General features: G+C 42.7%; 4 protein-coding genes across 4 annotated transcripts; all 4 read left to right on the top strand.

The window, feature by feature from the left end:
• The first annotated feature begins 231 nt into the window (after positions 1-231).
• On the top strand, positions 232-16,916 carry dhx16 (DEAH (Asp-Glu-Ala-His) box polypeptide 16). The gene is made up of 21 exons (XM_041942470.1): positions 232-497; positions 1,408-1,610; positions 1,773-2,011; positions 2,705-2,885; positions 2,989-3,045; positions 3,251-3,505; positions 3,604-3,837; positions 4,034-4,225; positions 4,845-4,955; positions 5,363-5,478; positions 6,104-6,314; positions 6,629-6,727; positions 7,634-7,786; positions 8,258-8,398; positions 8,684-8,846; positions 8,991-9,109; positions 10,120-10,187; positions 10,943-11,105; positions 11,948-12,109; positions 14,656-14,829; positions 15,106-16,916. Exons 2-21 carry the CDS (start codon positions 1,413-1,415, stop codon positions 15,232-15,234), a joined length of 3,165 nt encoding a protein of 1,054 aa, XP_041798404.1. The 5' UTR covers positions 232-497; positions 1,408-1,412; the 3' UTR covers positions 15,235-16,916.
• Positions 16,917-17,842: 926 nt separating this feature from the next.
• On the top strand, positions 17,843-20,302 carry rnf183 (ring finger protein 183). The gene is made up of 2 exons (XM_041943455.1): positions 17,843-17,975; positions 18,706-20,302. Exon 2 carries the CDS (start codon positions 18,768-18,770, stop codon positions 19,728-19,730), a length of 963 nt encoding a protein of 320 aa, XP_041799389.1. The 5' UTR covers positions 17,843-17,975; positions 18,706-18,767; the 3' UTR covers positions 19,731-20,302.
• Positions 20,303-21,240: 938 nt separating this feature from the next.
• Positions 21,241-22,419, top strand: LOC121611071. The gene is made up of 2 exons (XM_041943456.1): positions 21,241-22,037; positions 22,126-22,419. The coding sequence occupies exons 1-2, from the start codon at positions 21,291-21,293 to the stop codon at positions 22,216-22,218; spliced, it is 840 nt and encodes a 279-aa protein (XP_041799390.1). The 5' UTR covers positions 21,241-21,290; the 3' UTR covers positions 22,219-22,419.
• Positions 22,420-23,720: 1,301 nt separating this feature from the next.
• On the top strand, positions 23,721-26,803 carry mgat1a (alpha-1,3-mannosyl-glycoprotein 2-beta-N-acetylglucosaminyltransferase a). Its single transcript, XM_041942844.1, has 3 exons — positions 23,721-23,942; positions 24,290-25,216; positions 25,457-26,803. Exons 2-3 carry the CDS (start codon positions 24,584-24,586, stop codon positions 26,153-26,155), a joined length of 1,332 nt encoding a protein of 443 aa, XP_041798778.1. The 5' UTR covers positions 23,721-23,942; positions 24,290-24,583; the 3' UTR covers positions 26,156-26,803.
• The last annotated feature ends 229 nt before the right edge of the window (positions 26,804-27,032 follow it).

The following is a 27,032-nucleotide window of genomic DNA, read 5'->3' as shown; positions in this document are numbered from 1 at the left end:
ATTGTCTGCCATACAACCCTTAAAATTATCAATACTGTAATACTGGTTGCAGGTATTTTTCCTCACACTGTTTCTTTGTAATGTGCTGAGAGCTTTCTGAAATAACTGTCGAGGTAACCGAGCTGATGATGTTGTTGTTTTTCAGATGGCCACATGGTGGCAGTAAGCGCTGCAGCCTCGAGTGCAGCTCTCCTCTTCTTCGATGACTTTACATGACATGTTTCCGCTTTCGACTTCAGCGTGCGCGTTAGCAACGGGAGCAAACGTTTATTATTGTTATTTATGTGGTGATTTTTCGAATAAATAAGGCCGCAGATAAATATTTTTACATGGCTACTGAGGGATGGACGTATCCATTAAGTGTCCTCACTGGAAACCTGAGCAACAGCTGAGCTATCAACTTATTTGTAACTGTAGTTAGCTGATTTAGCTAGCTAGCTAACTCAGCCTGCTACCTCAATCATAACAACAACGTTATTAGAGCGTTTTTCTAAACGGTAAGTGATGTCGACGAGGTTCTTTTGTGTCAGTGAAAATGTACTCGCGTTTTTCCCCACAAGCTTAAAATTTAAAGACGACTCCAAATGCGAAAAAATAGCAGAATCGCTTACAAGTCTACTATTGAATTTGGAGGTAACTTACAAAACACCTTATGAGCAAAGTACATGCAATACAGTGGCACAAATAAAGGCAGTCCACGACATGAATGGATCGCCTGTTTACGGCCCGCAGACTAAAACTTGAATATATACCAACATAAAGAGCATAAAGCTCTTACATTGACAGGTCATAAACAGGCTTTATTGGCTGTGGCAACTGAGTTGATTCCAGTTCTCAATAGTTTTTAATAGTCACACACACCGCAGAAGACAAATTTATGGGACGATAGCGAATCCGATGCAGACGTACAGCAAAACAAAAATATAAATATAATGTATAGATATGGGCAAAACTTCACCATATAGTTATTATACACTCAGTGGCTACCCTATAAGGTTCACGTACAGTCTAATCCAATACAAGTATTCTGCCATGAAGTCTACTTTTATGATACCTAAAATGTTCACTTTTTTGACTCTTTGAGGCATTAATTCAATTATATGTTTTAGCATTGAAATTATGGTTAGTGGTGCAAGGTAAGTTTGGTTTTCCTAATATTCTGCCCCTCTCATTTAAGTAAGTAGGAAGGACAACAAATTAGGAACACCTCAAAGTATCATGTAGTCAGGTACAACATCTGTTAATTATGACCTCAGTAATACTTTTGGATTCTCTGTGCACATTTCATACAATTTCATACAAGTATTCAGACAATACTGCAGCCAGCGGTTTGTGTCATGACGTGGCTTAATCTAAACCAGGATTATGGATAATCATGTTCTTGTGTTGTGACTGCTTCCTCAACAGGCACAATGGCCAACCTAGAGCAGTGGGTGAATGACCGTCTCCATGACATCCTCGGGTTGAGTGACCGATATGTGTCTCAATTCATGATCGGCACTGCACGGAAAGCGTCTAGTCCCCAGGACTTTTTGACTCGCCTTGAGCAGACAGGCACAATAGACATTGACCAGAGTGTGACTGCCTTTGCACAAGAACTCTATGACAAGGTATATTCATCAAATTCTATTGTTGTTTCTTGTGAGAACTTGCTACAACATTTTTGCACGAGCTGCAAATGCCTTAAGCAGGAGAGTAGTAGCTTGCATTTTCAGTAGTAGGATTTTTGGTGGGAATGAAACTTCTAACAATCTATTATTTGTGTGTTATAGATTCCTCGCAAGCAGGTTGTTGAGAAACCAGCCCGGGCGATGGAAAGGGAGGCCATTGAGATGGACAGGAAGAATCGGACATACACGTTACTGGAGGACAGTGACAGTGAGGGAGAAGCTGTGAGGGAGAAGCAGAAAGGTAAAAAGAAAAGCAAAGATAAGGACAAAGGAAACAAGAGGAAACACATCAGACAGAAGAAAGAGAGTGAATCGTCAAGTGAGGAGGAAGCACCTAAAAGGTAATCCAGATATTTTGTCTGGATTGTATTATGCTTGTTTAGATTTTCATTAATATTTTCCTGTTGTTTCATCCAATAATTGTGCATTGTTAATAATAGAGCAGGACAGGCTGTCTTGTAGCATTTGCTGACAGTAGTTGGAGTTTAATAATTAAGCCATTATTTCTCATTTATTTTGATCTTATCATATTTGTAAATGCTGTTTCAGTCATGGTTTCATCTAGTTCTTTGTACCATTTTTTGCTGGGTTTGTCATCATAATCAAGCACTGTTTAAAATGAGGAGAAAATAACACCTGCCCTGTTCATACAGTCACACCTGTCATCAACCAGTGGGAAAACCAGTTAGAAACAACGTACTTTGGTAACTTTTAAACCAGAGTAGGAATTTCGTATGGAAAACAGACATGCCCACTGACCAAGAAAGTACAATGTGAGCTGATGAAAACATTCACAGAGAAAAACAACATGGTGACAGAAGAAAACACAACTGGTACCACTAAGTTAACTTTTGGTACCTCAAGTACTTTGGTCTTTGATGAGGGCAGCAGTTGGAAGAACAAAAGGAGAGACAGTCCATTGAGTATGGAAGAGCCGCACCATTCAGGGCCTTCTAAATGAGTAAAAAAAAGTTTGAATGTGTACTTGAGTATTGTACAGAAGCTGCAGTTTGATTGGGTTTTTTTAATATCAGGGATAATACAGGCCAAAGGGACAACAGGCCTGTCAAGAAAGAAGAGGAGGAAGAGGAAGAGTGGGAGAAAGAAGAAAGAGAGCGACAGCAGGACATTGAAGAGAGAGATGCGTTTGCTGAGCGAGTGAAGCAGAAAGACAAAGACAAGACTCGCAACATAGCAGAGAGGACTGACAAAAAGGTGGGAAAAGAGGGAATTACAACACAGCTCATGCTTTCTTTCAAAGATGACCCGCTCTGTCATGAAGGTTTAACACCTTTACCTTTTGTTCGTTTCTCTCCAGGCTTATGAGGAAGCTCAGAAGAGGCTGAAGTTGGCTGAAGACGATCAGAGGAATATGGTCGGTGCTCTGAGTTGTTTGTGCTGAAAAAAATTGTTTCATGTTTTTGAACACAATAGTTTAGCCCTTTCACTTACAGACGTCTAAAAATTGTACATCTCGGCAGAAGAATGCAGTTTGTTCTGAGGAATAAAGACAGTAAAAATCATTTGACACAATCCTAACTGTGTTATCTGATCCTTTATCTTCCTCTTCCCCTCTCTAGTTGCCTGAGTTGAGGAAGCGCTCTCGCTGGGATTATCTAAAGAAGAGAGAGGCAGAGAAGCTTGAGGACCTGGAGGCAGAGATCAAAGACGACGAGTACCTTTTCTCTACAGACGAGCTGACTGAGAGGGAGAAAAGGGAGCTGGAATACAAACGCACGCTTCGGGACCTGGCTAAAGATTACAAAAAGGCCGGTGCCAAAGAACAGGAAGAGAGGAAGAACAGATACTACATGCCGGAAGAGAAGAGAAGCAAGGTAGGAAAGACTGGCACAATGTTCAGAGACAGTCACCTGCTGATGTGCATAGGTTCAGTTGTTCACCTTTGTCCTCCCTCCCTCCCGGCGCTGACCAGGAGGTGCCCCAGAGGGAGCTGGAGCTGGAGGAAACTCCCATGGAGCTGGGAGGAGAGCAAGGCCGCTGGGAGGAGGAGAGGCTGAAGACGGCCTCCCTCAGCTTCGGAGCCAAGAGGGAGCGAGAACAAGGGATGAGGCATGAGCAGGAGAAGTATCAGCTGATCCTGGAGGAGGATGAGATGATCGACTTTGTCAGCACTGCCATTACCATGAAGGGAACTCGGATGGAAAAGGTGGGGTTCATCTGGTACTTTCTACTTCTTTATTAGAACTTTTGCCTCAATTTTCACCTTCACAGTGATAAAAACTGATGAAGACACTTTGAGGCAGTCCATTTGTCGTTCGTGCCACAATATTCAATCTTCAGTCAAACCGTTTTAATCATTCAGGATGAAATGGAGTTTGATTGTGAGATCCTGTTGTGTTCAGGATCAGGAGGCCCCGGCTCTGTCCCAGGCAGAGCTGAACAAACAGTCCATGCAGGAGGTCCGACGCAGCCTGCCCATATTCCCGTACAGAGAGGACCTGCTAAGTGCCATCCACGAACACCAGATCCTGGTCATTGAGGGAGAGACGGGCTCCGGAAAGACCACGCAGATCCCACAGTACCTCTTGGAGGATGTGAGTGTAAAATCTAGTAACAGAAGTCCACTTAAAGGCAACAGAATTTGCTGCAGGGGAGCACAACTGTCCCCAGCAACGCTCCTGTTTTATTGTCTTTACTTGATCCTTTGCTAATTTTGATCACTGGTCAAAAAGTAGTCCCACAATGACCCCCCTGTACCACCACAAATTGTTGTTCTCATGCTTTTGTGTTTTCAGTATTAGCTGTGGAGCTTTTTTTCCTTTTGACAGAGCCAGGCTGGCTGTTTGTCTCTGTGTTCAGTCTTTGTGCTAAGCTATGCTAACTCGCTGCTGGCTGTATCTTCACATTTAACACAAAGACATTAAAGTGGTTTTGGTCTTTTGTAACTTTCAGCAAGAAAGCGATTTAGTGTTGAAAAGTAAAATGTTTAAGTATTCCTAAACAAGACAACTGTTGCCAGGAAGATTTGTGACACAGGAAAGACTTACTGACGCTTGCTTGAGAAGCAAATTCCATTGTTCCCACTGTATGAAGGTGGCGGCAGCAGTCTGAAAACCTCTCCAAACAGAATCAAAATGATCTGCACAACAAGGTAACACTAGTGGTAAGTGGGGAAAAATGAATGTACTCATCAAGCTGTTGTTCTTCTCTCAGGGCTACACTAAAGGAGGCATGAAGATCGGATGCACACAACCTCGCAGAGTGGCAGCCATGTCAGTGGCAGCCAGAGTGGCACAGGAAATGAGCGTCAAGCTTGGGAATGAGGTGAGCTTGGCACATTAGCACAATGATCACACTTCATTTTCACTCCATTACAAACACAGTTTTATTAATGATGGGGCTAAAGGATGCTATTTAAGATGTGTGAAGCAGTGAATTTCACCATATAGTGAACCGCAGGTCCTTCAACAGCTGTCAGATTATTCAACTCCAGCATTGTATAATGTAGCACTGTGTCCACACACAGACTGATTTTTGCAATACTGTTGTTTAACATTCTGCTATGACATGATGCAATACCTTGTGCAATATTACATTCATTTATTTTCATTAAGTACTACACCTATACATATATATTTTTATTCTACTGTGACACACACACACACATCCTTTTGAAGTGGGTAAAAGCCCTTAAACCAGTGTTTTCATAATAACTTCATATTTTCATCTAGGTGGGTTATAGTATTCGTTTTGAGGACTGCACATCAGAGAGAACAGTCCTCAAGTACATGACAGACGGCATGCTGCTACGAGAGTTTCTCACCGAGCCCGACCTGGCCAGCTACAGGTGATGCAAACAGGGGACACAATGAGTGGTCCTCACAGGGAGTTATTCTTTAACCTGTTCGGAAAATGAAGTTACTACTGTATGCAGTTGATCCACAGGTGTAAGATTGCTTGTTTGTGTTTTCATGTCAGGATACATTTTTGCAGACAGAAATTTGTGATTTTGTCTTGGAAAATATGAGCTTTTTTTTTGTACGTTCTTGTGTTCGTGATCGCACTTTAGAACTTCAGTGTGATGTCTCCTTGAGGGAATTTCTTCAAATTTGACACAAATGTTCACTTGCACTCAAGGATGAACTGATTAGATTTTGTTGCTCAAAGGTCACTGTTTACCACACACACACACACACACACACACATAATAATTATGTATAATTATGACGGACTTTCACATATCATCTTAAAAATTATAAAGTGTCTAGTATTTACACTTTCCTTCTACTGCCTGAGATCCCAGCTCCTCTTATCATTTGTTGCCCATGAACTTCCCACAGGTCCTCGCTGCAGATTCACATTTCCATTGGTCACATTGTTCATTTACATTTATTGAACATTTGTCAGTATTGCCCATGTGTTGTGCTTAATGATCACCTTTACCCACTCTCTCTGTCTCACTCTCCCCGCAGTGTGGTCATCATAGATGAGGCCCATGAACGAACGCTCCACACAGACATCCTATTTGGTCTGATTAAGGACATCGCCCGGTTCAGACCAGACCTGAAGGTGCTGGTGGCCAGCGCCACTCTGGACACCGAGCGCTTCTCCTGCTTCTTTGATGACGCTCCTGTCTTTAGGATCCCTGGCAGGAGGTTCCCCGTCGATATTTTCTACACTAAAGTACGAACAAGCATGTTATTTGAATGCCTAACACAGCGCACCCTACCTTCTTTAAATAACTGGTGGATTCTTTGGTTGATGGTTGTGTCGTGATGGAAACACGACAGCAGAATAAAAACACTGCAGTACTTTTTCCAGAAATGTATATTTTTTACAAAAGCCAAAGAATAATAAATAAGACTGGTTGTTGTGCTAGCGGCGGGTTTACGACCTTTGTTTTGGGTCACCAAACATGAGAAATGAGTCTAGACAAGCCTGCCCCCAAAAATCTAACCATTCTGTCGATGTACGCATCTGTATGTTGTGCTGTCAAGGCTCCAGAGGCAGACTACCTGGAAGCTTGTGTGGTGTCGGTGCTACAGATCCACGTCACCCAACCTCCTGGAGACATTCTGGTCTTCCTCACTGGACAGGTACTGTTTTTATATCAAGTGTGGGATTTCTTTTCAGTCGGTTCAAAGTTTTGGACCATGTAGAAATGGGAGATTTGCTGTGTTTTGTGTATAATATCTGCAAATGCTCCACCGATTTTGGATGGAATTTATTTAAGATACAACTCACAGTTTCTTGTATGTTGGTGACAGATAAGTGCCTTGTTTCCCTCTTAATTGCCTAAAAGATGTGTTTGTAAGCACAGCGTTGTCTGAGTGTGCTTTCACTCCTGACCTGCTTTATTCCATTTAAAACAACTCTGGTGCTTTTTGGCTGTTCAGTTCAGTTTGTTTAGGTAGACGTGAAAGTTGCCAAACAAACTGGTGCAGACTAAAGAACTGGACCTGACCTGCATGTTGCGCAGTCACTTGTAGACATGGTTTCTCCTGGTCAGTTACAATAGAGGTGATTTGTGCACAGAGGCCTGCTCTGTTTATTTCAACAGTTCCTCATTAAACATGGGGTTTTTACTGCAATGTTACATTAAGTAATGCCTCTTTTTCATAATCAGACATTTCTTCATGAGTGCTTTGTGACACCACGTAAGATGAACACATCAGTTTCAGTGTAGTCCAACATGACCTGAGGTCCATCTCTGAAATATGATTTCCCCCATATGAGTCCACGTGGCACCAAAACTGTCCAGTCAACAATTTACCCGTCAGTCTACTGGACTTGTTTACGTATATAACTAATATGTACATATAAGTAGGTGGAAAAATAGATACACCAGATTTACCAAATGAACTGAACTGTGGGTATGAAAGCAGACATACATTTCCTTGTTTACTTCACCGATGTTCACTGAAGAATATTGGTAGCTTCTTATTATTTATCCTTGTGTGTTGTTTGACTCCTTAACCACTTTGCCTGTGTGTGTCCTGCAGGAGGAGATCGAAGCTTGTTGCGAGATGCTCCAGGAGAGATGCAGGCGCCTTGGATCAAAGATAGCAGAGCTGCTGGTCCTTCCCATCTACGCCAACCTGCCATCAGACATGCAGGCGAAGATCTTCAACCCTACTCCACCTGGAGCCCGTAAGGTAAGCCGTCCAAAGTCTGTGCAGAGTTATTGTTTCCTAATGCAGTTTCCCTGGATGTAGTAGGTCACTGAGGGATTAATATTTCATCTTGGCAGACACAAAATGGTCAGTGGAGTAGGACAGGTTTATTTGTTTAAGTGGTATAAATGAAGACAATAGCTCTCTGCTATCTGTTTAATCTATCAGTTATGTAATAAGCAGGAGCCTTCTCATATATTTACCCAGATTAAATGTCCATGCTATTGTTCACCAATAGAGGCTGCTGTAGCACAATGAGATTTGGAGGAGAGACTTACAATACTATTTTTTTTAACACTGTTTGACAGAGGAAAGCCTTGTTTGGATATTTTTAGCACGTTTTTTTTGCCCCCATTGTTTAACAGCTGGACTTAATCCTCATTCTTCTTTGTTTGAGCATTGGTTACTCACTTTATCTCTTGGCAATGTGTGTTCTCTCCCGATCAATCCTAGGTTGTGGTGGCTACCAATATAGCAGAAACCTCTCTGACCATAGATGGCATCATCTACGTCATTGACCCAGGCTTCTGCAAACAGAAGAGCTACAACGCCCGCACTGGCATGGAGTCACTCATTGTCACACCCTGCTCACGGGTAACTGCTCGCTGTTTTTCTTAATGTGCATTATCTCATGTATTACATCTCATGTATTAAATGTTTAACAAGCAATACAGTGTTCGAGCGAAGTGAAGGAAAATTTTATCTAGGAGTGTAGTGAACGCACACAATTTCAAAATGCCAAACTTAGTCACTCAGGTGCAGTCGACAAGCTGTGTTATAGTATAAAGGCGAATGTTCAAGCATGGTGTTTCCTTGGTGCAGTCAGTGTTAGCCTCTGTATTGGCCAACTGTAGCTGTGTGTTTCTGTTTCACTCTCAGGCTTCGGCCAACCAGAGAGCAGGCCGAGCAGGCAGAGTGGCTGCTGGGAAATGTTTCAGGCTTTACACAGCCTGGGCTTTTAAACATGAGATGGAGGAGACGACCGTGCCTGAGATCCAGAGGACCAACCTGGGAAATGTAGTCCTGCTGCTGAAAAGTCTAGGTGAGGGGAGGAAGCGTTCTTGGGTGCGATTTGATGACTTTTAAAGTGATGCCATTTCATACATTGAAGTCATTAAGTTGCAGCAGATTAGATCACTTTTTGGTGGCTGTGACTGTCCAGTAAGCTAATACTTTTTGCTTGCAGGCATCAATGACCTCATTCACTTTGACTTCATGGACCCACCTCCTCATGAGACTCTGGTCTTAGCGTTGGAGCAGCTGTATGCCCTGGGAGCACTCAATCACCTGGGAGAGCTCACCAAGGTACTTCTCATTTATGCTGTATTTATCAAACCCTCAATACACTTACAGTGGCTATAATTGATATTTTTATAATGACAATGTAGATATGATGTCACAATGTGAAAGACCTTGCTTGTAGTGATGAACCTACAGAGGATTAACACCTGAATCTGTAGCTCCCCTCAGCTTTTTGGGCTTTATAGCGAGTTTCAGCTCATTGTTTCACTCTCAAAGCGCTGTTTTTGACACAGCAGCTGAAAAGATCTAAAAACCCACTGTACACGACAGCATCAAATGGCAGACAGACACAGTTAGAGCCTAGCTGGTGAACATAGTGGAGCTTTGAGGAAAACGGAGCTAAAAGAGAGCTGTTACACAGCCTCTTTTTACATTTTACCCGATGGAAAAAGGTTTGAGGTTTCAGAGTCAAAGAGTCTTAAGAACCTTGATATCTTTAAAAAGTAACTATCCTGGTACCATTATTCCCAGCACCATATTGTGTTTATTATAAGTTATTTTCCTTTTTACAGTGAAAGTCTCCTTATTCTATCTGATAGACCCCCAAACATCTGTGAAAAATCTGTGATGTTCCCTCCATTATCGTCAAGTATATACAACAAGCCATGGGTTAATGCTTCCCAGTCAGACCAGCTGAGGGTCATCAGCAAACAGTTCGCTCTTAATTTTTATCATAGAAAACCGATGCATAACCTTTTGCTTTGACATGCACAATCTATGTCCATCTTCACTCTGATGGTCTGCATATTTGCATGACACACTGTACATACCTGGTGCTTGTGAGTCTTTGTCATCATGGCTTCCTTGATCGAAAGTGCTGATACACAGGAGAGATGACTCATCGTGTCTGCAACTTAAAACTACCATACCAGTCTTGTTAATCAGTGATTATCAAGGATGTGAGGATGTTTTTCAAAAGGTTTGACTGCTTAAATCATTGGTATTTACTTGTTGATTAAATGAATGATTTTTTTTATTGTTTAAACAATTAAATTGTTCCTGTCTGGGTTCAGCTGGGTCGCAGGATGGCTGAGCTACCGGTGGACCCCATGCTGAGCAAGATGATCCTGGCCTCTGAGCAGTAAGTCTCCAGTATGATGCTAGCATTAGCCTTCAGTAGATGTTCTTTTGACAGGATGCATTATCTCACGTATTAAATCTTGCATATACCAATCTCACCCAGGCTTAGTGTGTGTCCAGTTCTTGATTGTGCAGCTGGGGTTTGGGATCATGGAAGTTACCCTGGCAGTGAATAGGCCATCCAATAGGCTCCAATTTTACCAATAACAGGGGATACGGTGGCTGATGACAAACAAGAATATTTAAACAGGATTAACAACAAAATTAACCCTGGATAAGGAACTTTGTTCGAAAATATAGGCTTGAAGTTCAATTCTTTGAGCAGGAGAAGCTGGATAATGCATCTCTAAGAGAGAAAGAGATTCACAGGGTTAAGCATGACTAGGCAAATGAAATGTGGAGTAAAACAAAAAAGAAAAAGGTTATTTGTGCTCAGATTTGAGCTGGTATACTGCCTGTTCATATTGACACATATCAGTGCACTGCTTTGGAAGAAGACAGTTGAATCTGTGCTGTGTGAGAGGTGTTTTATTTCACTGCTTTAACTTTATTGTCAACCTCATGACATTTTGTTTTTTTGCTGGATATGGATGAAAGAGATCTTAGAGAACTTTTTTAGTCCATACTCAGGAGTTCAGCAAGAAAACCTTGTACGGGTAAGAGGTGGATGATGGCTAATGTTGCTTTCTTTTCTCTGTGTAGCTCTGCATGTTTCTATATTACTATTTCATGTTTCCCTTCTCCACCTCCTTCCAGGTACAAATGTTCAAACGAAGTTTTGACGATAGCGGCCATGCTGTCAGTGAACAACTCTATTTTTTACCGGCCCAAAGACAAAGTGGTGCACGCCGACAACGCCAGGATGAACTTTGTGGTGCCAGGGGGAGACCACCTGGTGCTGCTCAACGTCTACACGCAGGTATAAAGAGCTGAAGATGTTCAAGCTGCCTTGATATCCCAACTGTGTCATTGAATGCAATCCAGTCCAGTGCCCCTGCAGTAAAACCCTGTCTTCATGAAGCGTGTAATGTGTGAATCCGTCAGAGAGGTTTTCTTTCAGCTTCATTAATATGTGAGGCCACAGTTAGTGTTGGTGTTTGGTATGCAAACATTTTGGTGCATACACAGTGAAGCAAGTTTTCAACTATGTGCTCTTAACATCAGCATGTTTTTAGGCTAGTTCAGACCTGCGCAACATCGGTGAACCACAACATTTCAACATTTTATAACCTGGAACTTATTTTCATTGTGAGAAAGGACAGGATGGATATTTGACTCAATTCTGTGAATGGACAATGACTTGAGAAACAGATTTACTTTTCTGTACTTCAGCTTCTTCTATAAATATATTCAATGTTTTGATTCACAGTTGTCATTCTAAATTAAGTTAAAATATGACATTTGTTCATTTACACTTCCCAAACTTTCTGTCATCCTGTAAAGCAAAGTTTCCAAATTTACAACCAAAGAGTGTTTTGCCCTTGTTTCACCAAAGTTAGTAAGATTCATCCTCTATGGACATCAAAGTGTGTCAAATCCATCTCAGTCTCAATCCATCCAATAGTTGACATATGTGACCAACAGCAGAAACGTGTTTTTTTCCATTCCTGTTATACATATATATGTTATACATATATACACCCACAGGTTGAGAAACACAGTCTCACATCCATGGCCGGTTAAAACTCAATAGCCCTGAGATATTCCTACCTTGAACCCAGGTGTTATGCTAACTGCAGTCTTGATGTCTTTCTCCCTCAGTGGGTGGAGAGCGGTTACTCCACACAGTGGTGCTATGAGAACTTCATCCAGTTCCGCTCCATGAGAAGAGCCCGGGACGTCCGGGACCAGCTGGAGGGTCTGATGGATCGGATCGAGGTGGAGGTGGTCAGCTCCCAGGGAGACAGCTTGCCCATTCGCAAGGTCAGTGATACTGAGAAAGTCCCCCAGAGTTTTACCATAGCTTCCTGGCAGAAACACAGAATCTCAACTTTGATTCCTGATATTAACAGAGAGGTTTGATTGTTTGATTATGTGTAGAGGCAGGCAGCAAGTCAGGCTGTTACAGTCAAAGCAAGGAAACGTCATAGCAACTACAACAATAGTGGAAAGCCGAAATAAAAGCAGCGAAGAGCTAAATCTGTGCAGACAAAACCCACTGAAATATACAAAAAAAGTTGAGGATGGTGCCTTTTCTAAATAAAATAAACAACTTAAGATGAGAGTGTTTGAGACTTGATCCAGTGGAGGACAGGACTAATAATGCACAGAAGACCTCGAGGTGAGAAGCTGCTTTATGTATTTTTAACAGGCTACTGTAAGCATGATCATTCCTCGGAACACCCTGTCGTTCCCTTAAGCTGAAGGTGAAAGGTTAACCTGTCAATCATCTCTGAACAGAAGCTGTGTGAATAGCCTTCTCATATCAGGGTCTGTGTGTGTTGTGAACGCACCCCTAAACCACTTGAGATAAGCAAGGGCGTTTGTTTTATTAGCTGGGTCACACCCTTTTTCATCACACGCTGCCCTCGCCGGCGTCAAAAATCCAGCAGCCGAATTGGCAAAACTAACTTAACTAACTTATATATTGTATTAGTCTTTGTAGTTAGTTTAATCCATAAAGTGGCTTCAGTAGCGTTGTGTGTATTCCATGTAGTAAGCCAGGGGGAGCTGACGTGTTCTTGCTTTCATGCAAAACGTGTGTGAGAGTGAATTAGTCATTTGAAAACGCTTGTTCTGTTTTAAGGCGAAATGACAAATGTAGGTGTGCTTTCTGGCCGTGTGACAGATGCTTTCTGTCAGCCGGAGTTCTGTGTCATGCCGTCTGAACACACCCAGCACCACCTGGCCCAGATTACAGCAGGTGTGAACAGTTTGTGTGCATCTGTGAAAACAAGATTGGAAAAGCAGGTCTGAAAGTTGTATTTGAACGGTGTCTGTGAGCAAATCCCACACGAAACCTGCCTTCAATACAAAACTCCTGACTGACTCAGTCACAGAGTGGATTATCTGCTTTCTCGTGCCCTGTAGGACACTGATTCCTACCAGCAGCAAATCAAAAGCACAATATTATTTCTGTTTTTTTTTCTGATGTACAAATGTGCATTGGCAGCAGTGAGAAAAATTAATTCTCACAGAGCTGAAGGCTTTTTTCTAAGATTGTGAAAAGATGACACGTGGTTTTGACATGGCAGTGACAACATGCTGTAGTCACAGCACTGTTAGCTTCTGTGTGGTTTCTCTTTGACTGTTTAAGGACAAAAACATCTCAAAACGTTGTCCTTTCACAGCTCTGAGTGGCTGATTTTCACAACATTACCTCCAGCATACAGGAGAGGACGCAATTATCGTCTTCTATTCCACTGACCCTGATTATTAACTTTTATTATTTCAACCCTTTTATTCTGAAGGTCAGAACTCCAGATTATAGGTCTTATTGTCCCTCTTGACTGAGTGTTTTTTTTTTCTACCACGTGACCCCTTGGAGCGCCATATTTTCTGCTATTTATTAACTATATTTATCTCGAATTTTGTATCACAAAATGACTTTTGACAGCCATCAATAGGAACTAATGAAGAACTCAGTTACTGGTATAATTAGATTTTTATGCCACACATCTATTGCTTTATCACGTTCTCTTATCTCATGCTGTTTTTGTTCAGTGCTGCTGTCGCCACCTTGATTTCTATCCTGCATGGTGATGAATGAGGAAGTTCACTGTTTCATTTAAATAACAAAATGCAACATGTAACCAGATAAATGTAACAGTTTATCAAATACTGCAACATAACGTCAGATGTTACAAATCAGTGGCTGCAGTGCATCAGTTTAATCATTTCATGTATCATTCAGTACTTTGTCCACACAGGAACACTGAGGCCTGCTTACTGATCTGATTGTTTGACAGACAGGAACTTAAGACACAGTCTGTTCAGTCGAGCTGGTGGGTGGTCAGATATGATATTACCTGCCAGAGAGAACATTCTTTGAGTGCACACAGCTTGAGACCTTTACTCAAGCCTTTGACCCTCAGTCTTTGAGAAGATACATACAGTAGCAGTTTAATCTCGTCTAGTCTATGTTATAGACTGCATAAAGAAAGTATAATACATATAATCTATATGTGTACTCCAAATAAAGGCTAAAGCAGTGTCCACATAGATATATTTATAGAAGGTAACATATTCAGTGTACGTGTAATGAACAGTAACTGGTGGAGGATGCACAATTATTTCTTATGTCTTCTTTGGATTAATAAGTGAATTCCTTTCACACCATTGCACTAATCTATTCCTACAATAGTGATGAATACTGGGATCATTTTCACCCCTGAGTGGTTGACAAGGGAAGTTGAATATGTCAGATTAACTGTCTGTGATCTATTTGTAAGAAATACCACTGCGTCAGGTGAGGATTTAACCTCCATTTGCGAGCATCTTTGCCAGTAAGACTCTCGTCCCTCTCCTAGGCGGTGACAGCAGGATATTTCTATCACACGGCGCGACTGAGCAAAGGCGGCTACAAGACGGTGAAGCACCAGCAGACGGTCTACGTCCACCCCAACAGCTCGCTGTTCGAGGAGCAGCCCCGCTGGCTCATCTACCACGAGCTGGTCTTCACCACCAAGGAGTTCATGAGACAGGTTGTCTAAACTTCTCTCATATTTGCAGTATTTGTTATCTGTTTCTCAGAAACGTGACTTTTTATGTGGAAGACAATCATTAAACGCTAAAAAGGCCAAAGTGTAAATAACAGTCACACCTTTCATGGAGTCCAGCATGAAAGCTTCCACAGAAAACTGCTTGTGGGAATGAGACAACGCACTGATGAGGAAGTGTGACGAGTGTTCCTGTACAATATTTAACTACATCGCTGCCTGTACAAACACATTGATTAACCTCTCTCTCCCTGCACGCAGGTGATTGAGATAGAGAGCGGCTGGCTGCTTGAAGTGGCTCCTCACTACTACAAGAGCAAAGAGCTAGAGGACAGCAGCAGCAAGAAGATGCCCCGCAAGCAGGGGAAAACAAAAGAGGAGCTGGGCTGAACAGGAGACTGCACTCAGGGGACCAATAGCAAAAATAAACACTCTCTTCCTCTCTCAGGGCTGTGTGAAAGCAGAAAAATGACTTTGAAAGTTTGGAAATTGCATAAAAGTAAAGAGGAAGAGGGTGGAAATGTCGTGTTTTGGTACCAGTTGAGTACATAAACAGCTATATGGTTCAAGCCTCTCTTTATATGTGATTTTTATTCTGCTGTAGCTTGATACAGCGTTTTTGGCAGCGCTCACACAGCATCCAGCGCATTAAATTTGGACCAAGTTTGGCTGCACACCATGGCCTGAGCACAGACACGTGTAGCCGAGAGGTTGGTCCAATGAGAAGTGGGTCACAAACGTACCGAGTGGTTTAATCATAAACCAGCCGTATCAGCTGGGCCACGACGAGGAAACGGTAATCCTCTTGGACCTGAGTTTCCTGCATCAACAGCACTGGACTCACTGGCTGGGTTTTTCAGCTCATTCATGAACCGTCAGTTTGTTTTTCAGGTGCTTTTTTGTTGGCTTTTCCTGAATAAATGGGCTTTGTCACATTGAGCAGCACACTGTTAATGTGTGCAAATGGACAATTACTGAGGAGTCTCCGCCAAGCTGCAAAGACTGATGTCCCAATAATGAGACTCCTTGTTTTGTTTATTTTCATTTGTCTAAGGCAATAAAGTTTTACAACCACTTGTTTTTGCCAGCTAGTTTACAGCTCAGTGATTAGTCCACTATTTACCTGCCAAGATCAACTCAGGTTTTTTTTCCTGGTTTAACTGCACCAGGAAGGTCACTATTGTTCAAGAAGTTATATTTAGATGTGGTATTTGAATAGCCTTCTATCATCCTCTTGTTATGCTGGTTGAGGCATATTACAATGGGACTATGGGTTTGGAATAAAGTTTTGTTTAGACATTTTACACAATCACTCCTGTGTGCATGCATGTATAAAAAAGCCTTTAGTTCTCACCAAAAGATTTCAGATCTACCAGTTTTAACATAATTTTTCTAGTTTGAAATACCTTCTGTGAGTTAATCTGCAACATGTAACCTAGTGCAAAATATGTTGAATGAATCCTTCATAAGAATGCTGACTTCTAAGTCCCGTCAGAGGCCCTCATACTGCAGCATGTTTTTATCCCAAGAAGACTGACGTGTCACTTCGTTTGAGGAAGAGCTGTTTGACAGAGGGAACGAAACTGTTCTGCTGACATTTAACGAGAATGATTTAACTCCGATTGGCCGTAACATGAGTTTTGTTGTCATGAGTTGTCGTCTCTGTCGGGGTGTTCTCTCAGATTCAAGAAGCTCAGATGAAAAGGGAGTAACCAGGACTGTGCAGTGATAAAAGGTTGTGTTAGGTAGCTGTTCTTGTTTGGATGGTAAACCCACGAAGAGGCAAGAGAGCAGTGGAGGTATGACAGGTATGAGGCGCTGGTATGTGCAGTGTTGACAGTACTTTATATGCTGCGACAGTGGAATTTTACCAACAGACAGTGTTGTTTTTCTTGATTCATATCACAGATACATCACAGAGCAAAAATATATTCACATGCTTCTCAACCACATGATCCTCAATGCTACTGAAATGGTATCTGATGCTGAACGCTCATTTCAACAAGAAAGACTGGGGGATATTAGTTTGGGTCTTAAATGCACATTTCCCCATTAAAATGTCTAAGGCACAACTAGACCTATGTTATATATTTTGTTGAGTTGTGTATTTACATTAAGCCAAATGATTCCAACAGTGTTTAAACCCAGAAAAGTCATTTTATTCGAGGCAACGGTGTGTTTCATCGCCTGTTAATGGCGCCACGGCAAACACCAGATGACAGTGAGGAAGGAAGTCGCAGAACGGGACTAAACGTAGAGAATAAAACTTAAATGCCATATGATGTGAGAAGATGTCTGCTTGAGACATGAGAAAGCGAGTCAATTCCCATAGACTCCCATATTAAGATGTCCAACTTTACACCAGAAATAAACATGTTTACAGCCTGGAACAGACGCAGTTTTGTTCTTTATGGCTAATTTCCCCATTTATGACAACTGTATGGGGATGAATCGTGCTGTGAGTGACTGCTAGGTTTCAGCAACCAGGCCACATCGGCTCCACCCATGCACCACCTCTTTGTTTGGTGAAGTCAGGCGCTGCCAAGATACCAACAGCTGGAGCCACTGACATTGGCCTTCACTGGGGCTCTTTAGACATCATGATGGCAACATCCATGTTTTATAGAGTACCATGGTTTAAATTCTTAAGGCAATTCAGCTTTAACGACTGAGAGCTGGCAGTTGGGCCGGGGCTGATATCAATCAGATTTTGTAGGCTGCACACACACATACACGCGCCCTCCACATAACAAATCCCAATTTCAGCACTGAGTATCAGTACAATGTAGGTTTTCCTCTATGAGTGTACAGACATGAGAGTTATCTAAGTAAATGACCTGATTATCTACATACTCCACACACAGTGAAAAGCTCTGGCTCGCTACAGCTGGTCCAACAGGTCTGACTAGGAGAGAAAAAAGGGAAGGCGGGAGGCGTCAAGGAGGAGGAGGAGGAGGGTACAGAGGAGGCAGTGCTGCGTTACAATTACAAAACAAGGTAGGAGAGGAAAGATACAAACAGAAGAGGAGAACAGGGACGACAGACACACCAAAGGACTTCCAGAGTTAGTTGTTGTTGCTTTTTTTGTTATGAAGTTTGGTGACGGTCGCAACAGTCATCTACCTCAGCAGGTCAGTGTGTATGTGTGTGTGTGTGTGTGTGTGTGTGTGTGTGTACAACTCTCAAACTCTTCAATGATTTACTTTCTTCTTCTTCATCATTTGGAAATTTTTCTCTGCTGCTGTTCGATGGCAAACTCACAACTTCTCTTATTTTAAAGCTCCCAAATCCTAAAGTGACAAAGACTTGTAAATAAACCCAATGTCAAAATTCATTTTCTACAACTTAAAGGAAATCAGCTGCTAGGCTGCCAACCGTGTGCCTCCTGCAGGTTAAAAACACTAATAGAGTTAATGAGTGACTTTGTAAGATGGACGCGTATGATGGAATGCTTGCTATGACGTTTCAAAACAATGAAGCTCTGTCACACAGCAGTGTGGTTTAGTTTTACTTAACAGGTTCCAACCCACTGACACGGCAGGCTCATGCAGTAAAAACCCCATTAACTAAAACCTATTTGAAGCCCTTCTGCAGCTCTTACTACATCTTTACTGATGATTCCTGTGCAGGAAAGCCTATTAAACAAACACAGCAACTCAAAGGCTAAAGCTCATGCATGCATGTTGAATGAATCGAAAAAAATCAACACAATAGATATGTTAGACAATAATAGATTAGACATTATTGCTTCATCATCATGAAACAGCAGTGGTGACTGTGCAGGTGAATACCTACAGTCTGTTTCCTGTTCTGGTAGTTTCTGGCAGTCAGAAAACTAACACCTGCGTTCATTTTCCACAGCTCCTGTTGGAAAACTGTGAATCTGACTCCAGCCAACGCTCTACCTCTAACATCCCTCCAACATGAGTGATGAGCGGGAAAGACACAGGCCTGAGGGGAGCTGGAGCCAGAGCCACGGAGCCAGACAGGCCCCCAACGTCAAACCCAAACTCAGCCAGACAGAGAGGAACAGCAAGGAGGACCAGTGGAAGAAGGAGAAGCCTGCGAAAGTGAGGAGATCAAGGAGTAGCGACTCAGAGAGGGTGGAAAGAGGCAGGAGGAGAGAACGGGATAGACACCAGGGAGAGAGGAGGCAGCGGGGGAGGAGTGAGGAGGCCCGGAGACGAGACAGGAAAGAGGGAGAGGGCGACAGGAGGAAGGTGAAGCCCCCTGAAGATGATGTGGAGGACACTGAGTGCGCTGTGTGTTTCTGCTCATATGATAACGTCTTCAAGACCCCAAAGCTGCTGGGGTGTGGGCACACTTTCTGCCTGGAGTGCCTTGCTCGCATCAACGTGACCTCTCCTGAGCTCAAGACCCTGTCCTGCCCCGTATGTCGCGAGCTGACCGAGCTCCCCCACGGCCAGGACCTGCCCCGCCTGGGCAACAATGAGGACATCATAGGCAAACTCCCACCGGAAATGCAGAGGGCACTGTCCATCCGCTTCAAGCGCAGTAAAGGCAAACTGCTCCTGAAGCACCCTCCTCCGAACAGCCCGACCAAGTCCAACATCCTCACCCTGCCTAAAAAGAGCCAGGAAGCCCAGGTGACAGCAGGTGGTGGCGACCTCCACTTGAGTGCCATGGAGCAGGGAATGGCCCCAACCACAGTGGTGGATGTAGGCAGGCCTCCAAACAGGGTCAGAGGTCGCCTGCGCAGGTTGTTCCACTCGGACCAGTGCTACTACGCCGTGGTGGGGTCCATCATCACCATCACTGTGGCTCTCATGCTGGTGGGGATTTTGGCCTTTGTGATCATACCGAATGTGGTTGTGCACCACAGGCCACATCAAGGGAACTCAACCACTGAAGAGCCAGGTCCCTGATGGGGGCAGGGGTGTATGAGACTAAGGTGCAGGGAGAGAATATCACACTAAACTTACTCTCAGTGATCCTTTTGCCTCCTCTGTGCTCTTGGTGAAGATAAAACTAAGCACTGGGACACATTCACGCTGCTTGAGCTGCAGTGAAGTGAAGAAATGAAGGAAAACAAGGGCGGCAGCATATTTTCAAACAAAGGACACAGGCTCAACGTTGCACATGAACGAAACAGGGCAAACTTGCATGTTTTGTTTTTTTTTACCTTTGTGTTCTCTTTGAACATATCTGTGATTACTGTGAAAAGCCAGAAACACTGTATGTATATAAAAAACTGTCCATTATGATTAATAAGCTGTAAATGTTGAAATGCACTCAGTTCTGTGACGAGAAGACAAGTATGTGTTGATTGTATCAGGCTAATTTCCACAACCAATTCAGGGTTTCTCGTTCCTCCAAATTTTGTTTATAGAAAAGCTTGTTGTACATATTCATGAACGATGTATATATAAATATATATATTTGTATTTTCTTTCTCACTCTTAAGAATAATATCAACAAATAAAGCATTTCTGAGGCTTTGAAAATGTATTACTCAGATTTATGACTTCACAGATAATCTGGATTTTCATATAATCTTAAAATTCAACAGTGATCATCTTGCTTTTAACAGGTCTGAGTTCTTAATAGGTGCTTGTTTATTGTACAGTTGAGACTTCCTGTTCATTTTCCTGACACGTGTCGTCCACTGAGTCAAAACAGATTTGTTGCCTGCTGCCTGTCAGAAACCTGCATGCTTCTATAGACACCTGATTCCCTCTAGTGGTGTAAACATACCAGTTAACAGGGCTGAATACTGAATCTCTCCTCAGCTGTGCCTCTCAGCTCTTTACGCTGACAAACCTGTTTGACAGAATGACGGTTGTCTTTTTGGTTACCTTTTTTCCCCTGTTTTCTGGCTCACTTATCTAATTCTTTTATTAAACATGTAAACATGTAAATCATGAAAGTCCATATCACACTGCAGGAATGACACAAGTCGTTTAGCATATATACACCTGAGTGTTCAGTCTTTAAAGTTAAAGGTAAGTTAGAAATAGCATGATCAGTGTTGTGCAGTAAGTACTGTGCTTATATATTGTAACTGTACAATGTAAAACAGACAAATATAGACTTTAACACTTATTACATGTGCATGCTCCCCCTAAAGACAGTGAGGAAAAGTAACTAAACAGGCTATATTTACTCAAGTAGGCTACAGTTTGCAGGCAATTCTGCATAACAAGTACTTTTACTTTTGATATTCGTGCACATTTTGCTACTTCTCAGCTGGAATGCAAGACTTTTACTTTTACCATTGCCTAAAGACACACCCACCTGACCCCCCTCCTGGACTATCCGGGCAACTATGGTCGCATGGACTAGAGCAGAAAAGACCCCCACCCCCTCCTCTAAATCCACTTGTTACGCAAATAAACCTTTATACGTTATGTGACCGCTTGGAGATTGCGCATTAAAAACCTCAAAGGAGAAACAGAAACAGTGTGTTGTGGATATTATCGGCTACCATGGCTTCCACTCCCTCCGCTTCTGCCTTGTCTGCTGTTCTCCGGTGTCGGGGGAATATCTGGACCAGGAATCCGCCGACCAAGGGGCCTGCCACCTCGATTTACAGCCTCGGACCGGCCGGCGGCGTGGTGCGCGACTCGCCAGCGGAGCGCACCCGGTCAAAGGCGCCAGTGTGGGAGGCTTTTCTCCAAGGAGATCGTGTTGTTGTGGGAAGAAGACTGACTGTGGCGGTCAAACCGCTCCGGGTGGAAGGTGAAGTCCTGAGCGAAAAGGATTTCAGGGAAAGTGATAAATTATGTCATCCAAAAGTTTCCCAATCCGCAAGGGTCGCGCACTCAGCTGGTGTCCAAAACGCGCTGGTGCGTCAACTGGCACGCAGACTGACATCTAACCTGCCTGGAATAGATAAATGCTCACAAATGATTCAAATGATTAAATTAGAAACGTGTGCTTCACACATCTGTAAAGTTAAATTTGTTCAGGAAATCAGTGAATTCCCCGCTGGCGTGTTGAAAGTGTCCATAACCTCCCCGTTCTTGATGGGATATGCAGGGCAAATATCGTCTTTCGTGTTACCTGTCTGGTCAACACTGAAGAGCACCTGTTTATCTTTGACTGCTCTGGTGTCAGAACTTGTGTTAGTTAAGCTGGCGGTGTTGCGTAGGTCCAGCATCGGCCCCGATGATGCGCCACAACATCTACAGAACCAACAGGATGAGGAAAACATCAGAAACGATGCCCTGCAGGTGAGCAACCCAAGACAATCAGAGCACATCACATCATTCGCGTTTCTGTATTAGTAACATGAAATCATTTTTGCACGACCTCTTTCAGGCAAACGGACAAACCCACAGTCCCACAGACCTCATCTCCGCAGAGGACACCTCCGGCTGTGGACAAAGTGTCACAGGGGAGAGACCCGACTGAGAGAGAGTCCAAGGCCTCAGTGCCAAAAACACACACTGTGATATAACCTTATTTATTGACTTTTGCTTGGCTTTCACAAAACATAACCCACAACCCACATTTGGACTTCAACTCAGTGATATAAGACAATGGGTTCTTTTAGAGCACATTATGGCTTTAGTAGCCTACTAGTAGAAAAGTTGTCTATGCAACTCTGTAACAATAAACACCTGATGAAACATTTAACACATGTATTACTTGTTGTCCTGTATTTCACTATAAGTATTCTAGGCCTCCTGGTGGACAGTTAAAAGACAGGCAGGACATTTATTTTTAAGATGAAACCCTGTAGGTCAATGTTTTCCACAAAAACTTATTTTTCAAACATTGTGTAATAAAAATTGCATTTTGGAATGGAGTAAACATAAATGGGAGTGCAGTGAAAAATAATCCAAATGCTATTGCCTTTGAATTGTGGAGCATAAGGGGAGAAAAGTGGCGTGAAATGGAAATAAGTGACAGTTTATGAGCAAAAGTGCCTCAAATTAGTGCTTAAAGGAAAGGTTCGACATTTACAGTTACAGGAGGAGACTGATTCCACTTTCATATCTGTACTGTGGCTAAGTTACTGTACTACAACAAGCCGGTTAGGTTAGCTTAGCATAAAGACTGGAAACAGCCAGCCCAGGCAGGTGCCTGCCTGCACCTCCAAAGCTCATTAATTAACATGTTTTATCTTGTTTGTTTAATGTGTATAAATCCCTACTTGTCACAACCACTAATGGTAATTTGATGTGGATTACCTGCCCAACTGGCTGGAACCAGCAACTTCCTGAAGTCTCCCTAGTTGCCTGGCAACCGATACCACCCAAGATAGAATTTGGCAAGTAAACCTCCTTAAAAAAAACGGCAAATTGTCGTTTTTACACCTTGTTTTTTGCACGTATGAAAGAAACCAGTTATTGTATGCTAATTAGACAAAGATGCTGGTAGGTATGTGTTGTTACATTTGGGTAGAGCCAGGCTAGCTGCATAGCATTTCCCAAAATGTCTTTTTAAGTGACATTAGGCTACAGAACGGTTAGCGTTAATGTACTTAGTCACAGTCGACCACTGCTGCTGAAACACCTTGTAAATAATATAAATAACGCAAAAAACATTATAGCTGTCACTGTTATGTGCTGTGTTTGTTTGATATCAGGAAGACAGCAGGGAATTATCGTTCCTCTATTGAACATTTACATTTCATCCCTTGAGAGCGAACAGAAACTACGTGCTTTTCTCTACAGCTCACGCACAAAAAGACATAAATCCACATCTGTTTTTTTTCCCCTTTAGCCTCTCTGTCTCTTCATTTCCATATATCGCAGTCGCAGTGTGTGAAAGCAGACAATAAATCTTTCCATGGACATGAGAGGCTTGTTAATTAGGCCCGTAGAGCAGCCCAGACGTCAAAGTGTTGTGTAATTCTTCGAGGTGACGGTTAAGGCGGGACTTCCCGTGACTGGCCGATACCCAGGAAGTCGTCGTGTTACTTTTTTCTCCTCCTCTTCTTCCATTCTTGCGAGAAACAAGAGAAACTGTAGGAGCGTTAAGTTGCTTCGATAGCCGGAAAACTAGCAAGGGAACAGTTTTCCAGCGGCTCCACAAGGCCCCTCAGCTCCAGTCGTTGAACTTTTGCCGGCTGTCATCGAAGAAACGGCGGAGAAATGGCCACAACAGGAAGAAGTGGTCACACAGTCAGGGTAAGGGCTAATTTCAGCACGCTCCTCTTCATGGTACAGTATTTACAGATATGCTGTCTGTCGAGCAGCGCCGAGGACAGCCAGGTACAAAGTCAGTGTTTTATGGTTGTTTTTCAGTCTGCTTAGCATACCGCGTTAGCTTGGCTTATTTAGCGAAGCAGCCACAGGTGATAAGATCGATCAGAGACCGATGCGTGAATCATCACTCCATGAAGCAACTTCCTATACAAATTTTACATAAACTTGCCTGATTTCCGAGTCTAATTTTTAAAGAACTTTGTGGCTCACGTGTTATTTTCTCTTTGGCTCTCACGTTCATTACAATATTTATTTGCTTCTCATTTCAGATGGAAGAGGATATTGAGAATTGAGGATGTCAGAATCGTAACTTTACTCCAAGATGCGTGCTGCCCTTTATTATATTTCGTCCATCTTTGCCTTCATTGACACTATATTGTGTAGCTTGAATTACTGCACAGTGTGTCAACAAGGTGCAATTACCCAATCTCTGATCATATGCTTGTGATGATACACAAGCTGTCCTTCCCATATCCCCTTCCTATTGTCTGTAACAAGGACAAATCTTTCTATCCAGACCCTGTCCTCTTGAAACCACCTCCCACACTTTGAGTTTCTGTGCCATGCTCCCCAAGAGAGGCTCTCTTATTCTTTGCGGTACGTTCCTGTTTGTCACCTGGAATGCCATACTGGTGCTTCTGCTTTGGGGAAGACCCCCACCTGGCGAGCCGGGCAAACCTGCCGGAGAGCACAAAGGAGTGGGTGAAAAGCCTACCAATGATGTGGTGGGAGACGTGCTCCGAATGGCAGACACGTTCGAGGCAGAGCTTGAAATGCAGAAACAAATCCTGCTGCAGATCCAGAATCATCAGTCGCTGTGGGAGCCACCAAACAGAGACAGGCCAAAGGTTGTTGTCCCCCGTCAGCCTGCCATTCCTATCCTGGTAATCGCCTGCAACAGGGTCACAGTGAGGCGCTGCTTGGACAAACTACTGCAGCACCGTCCTTCAGCAGAGCTTTACCCAATCATCGTAAGTCAGGACTGTGGACATGCCGAGACTGCTGACGTGATTCGTTCTTATGGAGATCAAGTAACTCATCTGAAACAGCCGGACTTGTCAGATATCGCTGTGCAACCACAGCACAAGAAGTTCCAGGGTTACTACAAAATCTCCAGGCATTACCGCTGGGCTCTCAACCAAGTGTTCAAGACCCTCTCTCATTCCTCTGTGGTGATTGTAGAGGATGACCTGGAGGTAATCATATAATCAATTGGTGGCATTCAATTGCTCCAGTTAATGCTTTTATAAATATTACATACAATTCAAAAGCAAATGTAAATATTCATTATTTATCAATATATATGTCAGTGAATAAAATAATGTTTAAATTCTATATTTCACACATGTTAAGTTTCCATATCCTGAGAACAGTTGAATTCACTTGTTGACAGGGGGCATGTAAACTGAAGTTGACTTATTTATCTTCGACTATAGGTGGCGCCAGACTTCTTTGAGTACTTCCGAGCCTTGCTGCCACTCCTGAAATCTGACCCCAGTCTGTGGTGTGTGTCAGCCTGGAATGACAATGGCAGGGAAGGCTATGTTGATCCAGGCAAAGCTAACCTACTCTACCGGACTGACTTCTTTCCTGGCCTGGGGTGGATGCTCCTCAAGGAGGTGTGGGAGGAGCTGGAGCCCAAGTGGCCCACTTCATTCTGGGATGACTGGATGCGTCAACCAGAGCAGCGCCGCAACCGTGCCTGTATACGCCCAGAGATCTCACGAACTTTGACCTTTGGCCGACAAGGTGTGAGTCTCGGTCAGTTTTATGACAAGTACCTGCGTTACATTAAACTGAATGCTGAATTTGTGCCTTTCACCAAGTTAGACTTGAGTTACTTGAAGGAGGAGACGTACAGAAAAGTTTTTGAAAAGGAAGTTTACAGTGCTCCCGTGGTTAAATATGAAGATGTTAAGCAGGGACAACTAAAAGGACCAGGGCCTTTCCGCCTTCAATACTCAAGTAAGGACAGTTTCAAAATATTGGCCAAAAACCTGGGAATCATGGATGACTTAAAGTCTGGAGTCCCTAGGACAGGATACAATGGGGTTGTCAGTTTCATCTCAAGAGGGCAGAGAATCTACTTAGCCCCTCCTCCAGGATGGACCCAGTATGATTCCACCTGGAGCTGATGATCTAGACGAAAGCCTTTGTAAAGCCTTTGTGTAAATGTCTCTTGGAGAAAGCATTCCAAACCAAAGACTGATGTTCTTTAAGGTTCTCTTTGATTGAATGATAAGTACTCTAGTTTATTGTCTTTCATAATGCAGAATGGATTGTCCCTCTTTCTGGTGTAGGGGTTATTGCCAATGCCACTCAGGTCTTTTTCACTATTTCAAAACATTTCCTAAAGTGTAGGATACAGCCTAAACAGTTTGTTAGACAGAACTGCTGTTATTCACCAGAGATCTATTTTTATATTCTGCTAATTGTGCACATGGCATTCAACGCATTCAATGCAATTACTGAGTTTGCCGCTTTTGTTTTAAATTATTTTGCAATTTCTGGAGGCCTATATGAACCATTTATGTCAGAATATACAAATATAAAAACTGAATCTGTGGTATGGTTGTTTATGGTGGTGGTGACTGGTCATGCTGCAGTTTAATGTGTCATTTGATTCTCAGTGTTTGTCTTTCATGAAAATCAACCCTTCCTGCTTACATTTTAATGTCAAACAATTCTGTTCAATGATTCTTCTGTGTCGTAGTCGTTGCAGGTTTGTTTCCTTGCGGACTACAACATTTGTGTGTTTGTATTTTTCTTAAATAAAAAACAATACACAATTTTGCTTTTTAATGAGTTGCTTACTTCAGTTAGAGTACCATGCTCTCAGCTCATATCATCTAATGCACTACAGTTGTTACCAGTTGATAATATCCACTTTGGAAGTTATATTTAAATTTTAAATAGATGGATAGATAGATATACTTTATTAATCTCCGAAGAGAAATTTACATTTCCATCAGCTCAAAGGGTGGAAACACAAGGACATGCAAAAAAGAACAA

Source organism: Chelmon rostratus, chromosome 8 (assembly GCF_017976325.1).
Source record: "Chelmon rostratus isolate fCheRos1 chromosome 8, fCheRos1.pri, whole genome shotgun sequence".
NCBI lineage: Eukaryota > Metazoa > Chordata > Actinopteri > Chaetodontiformes > Chaetodontidae > Chelmon > Chelmon rostratus.
Note: the sequence above shows the minus strand (reverse complement) of the source record. Positions and strands in the feature narration are given on the sequence as shown.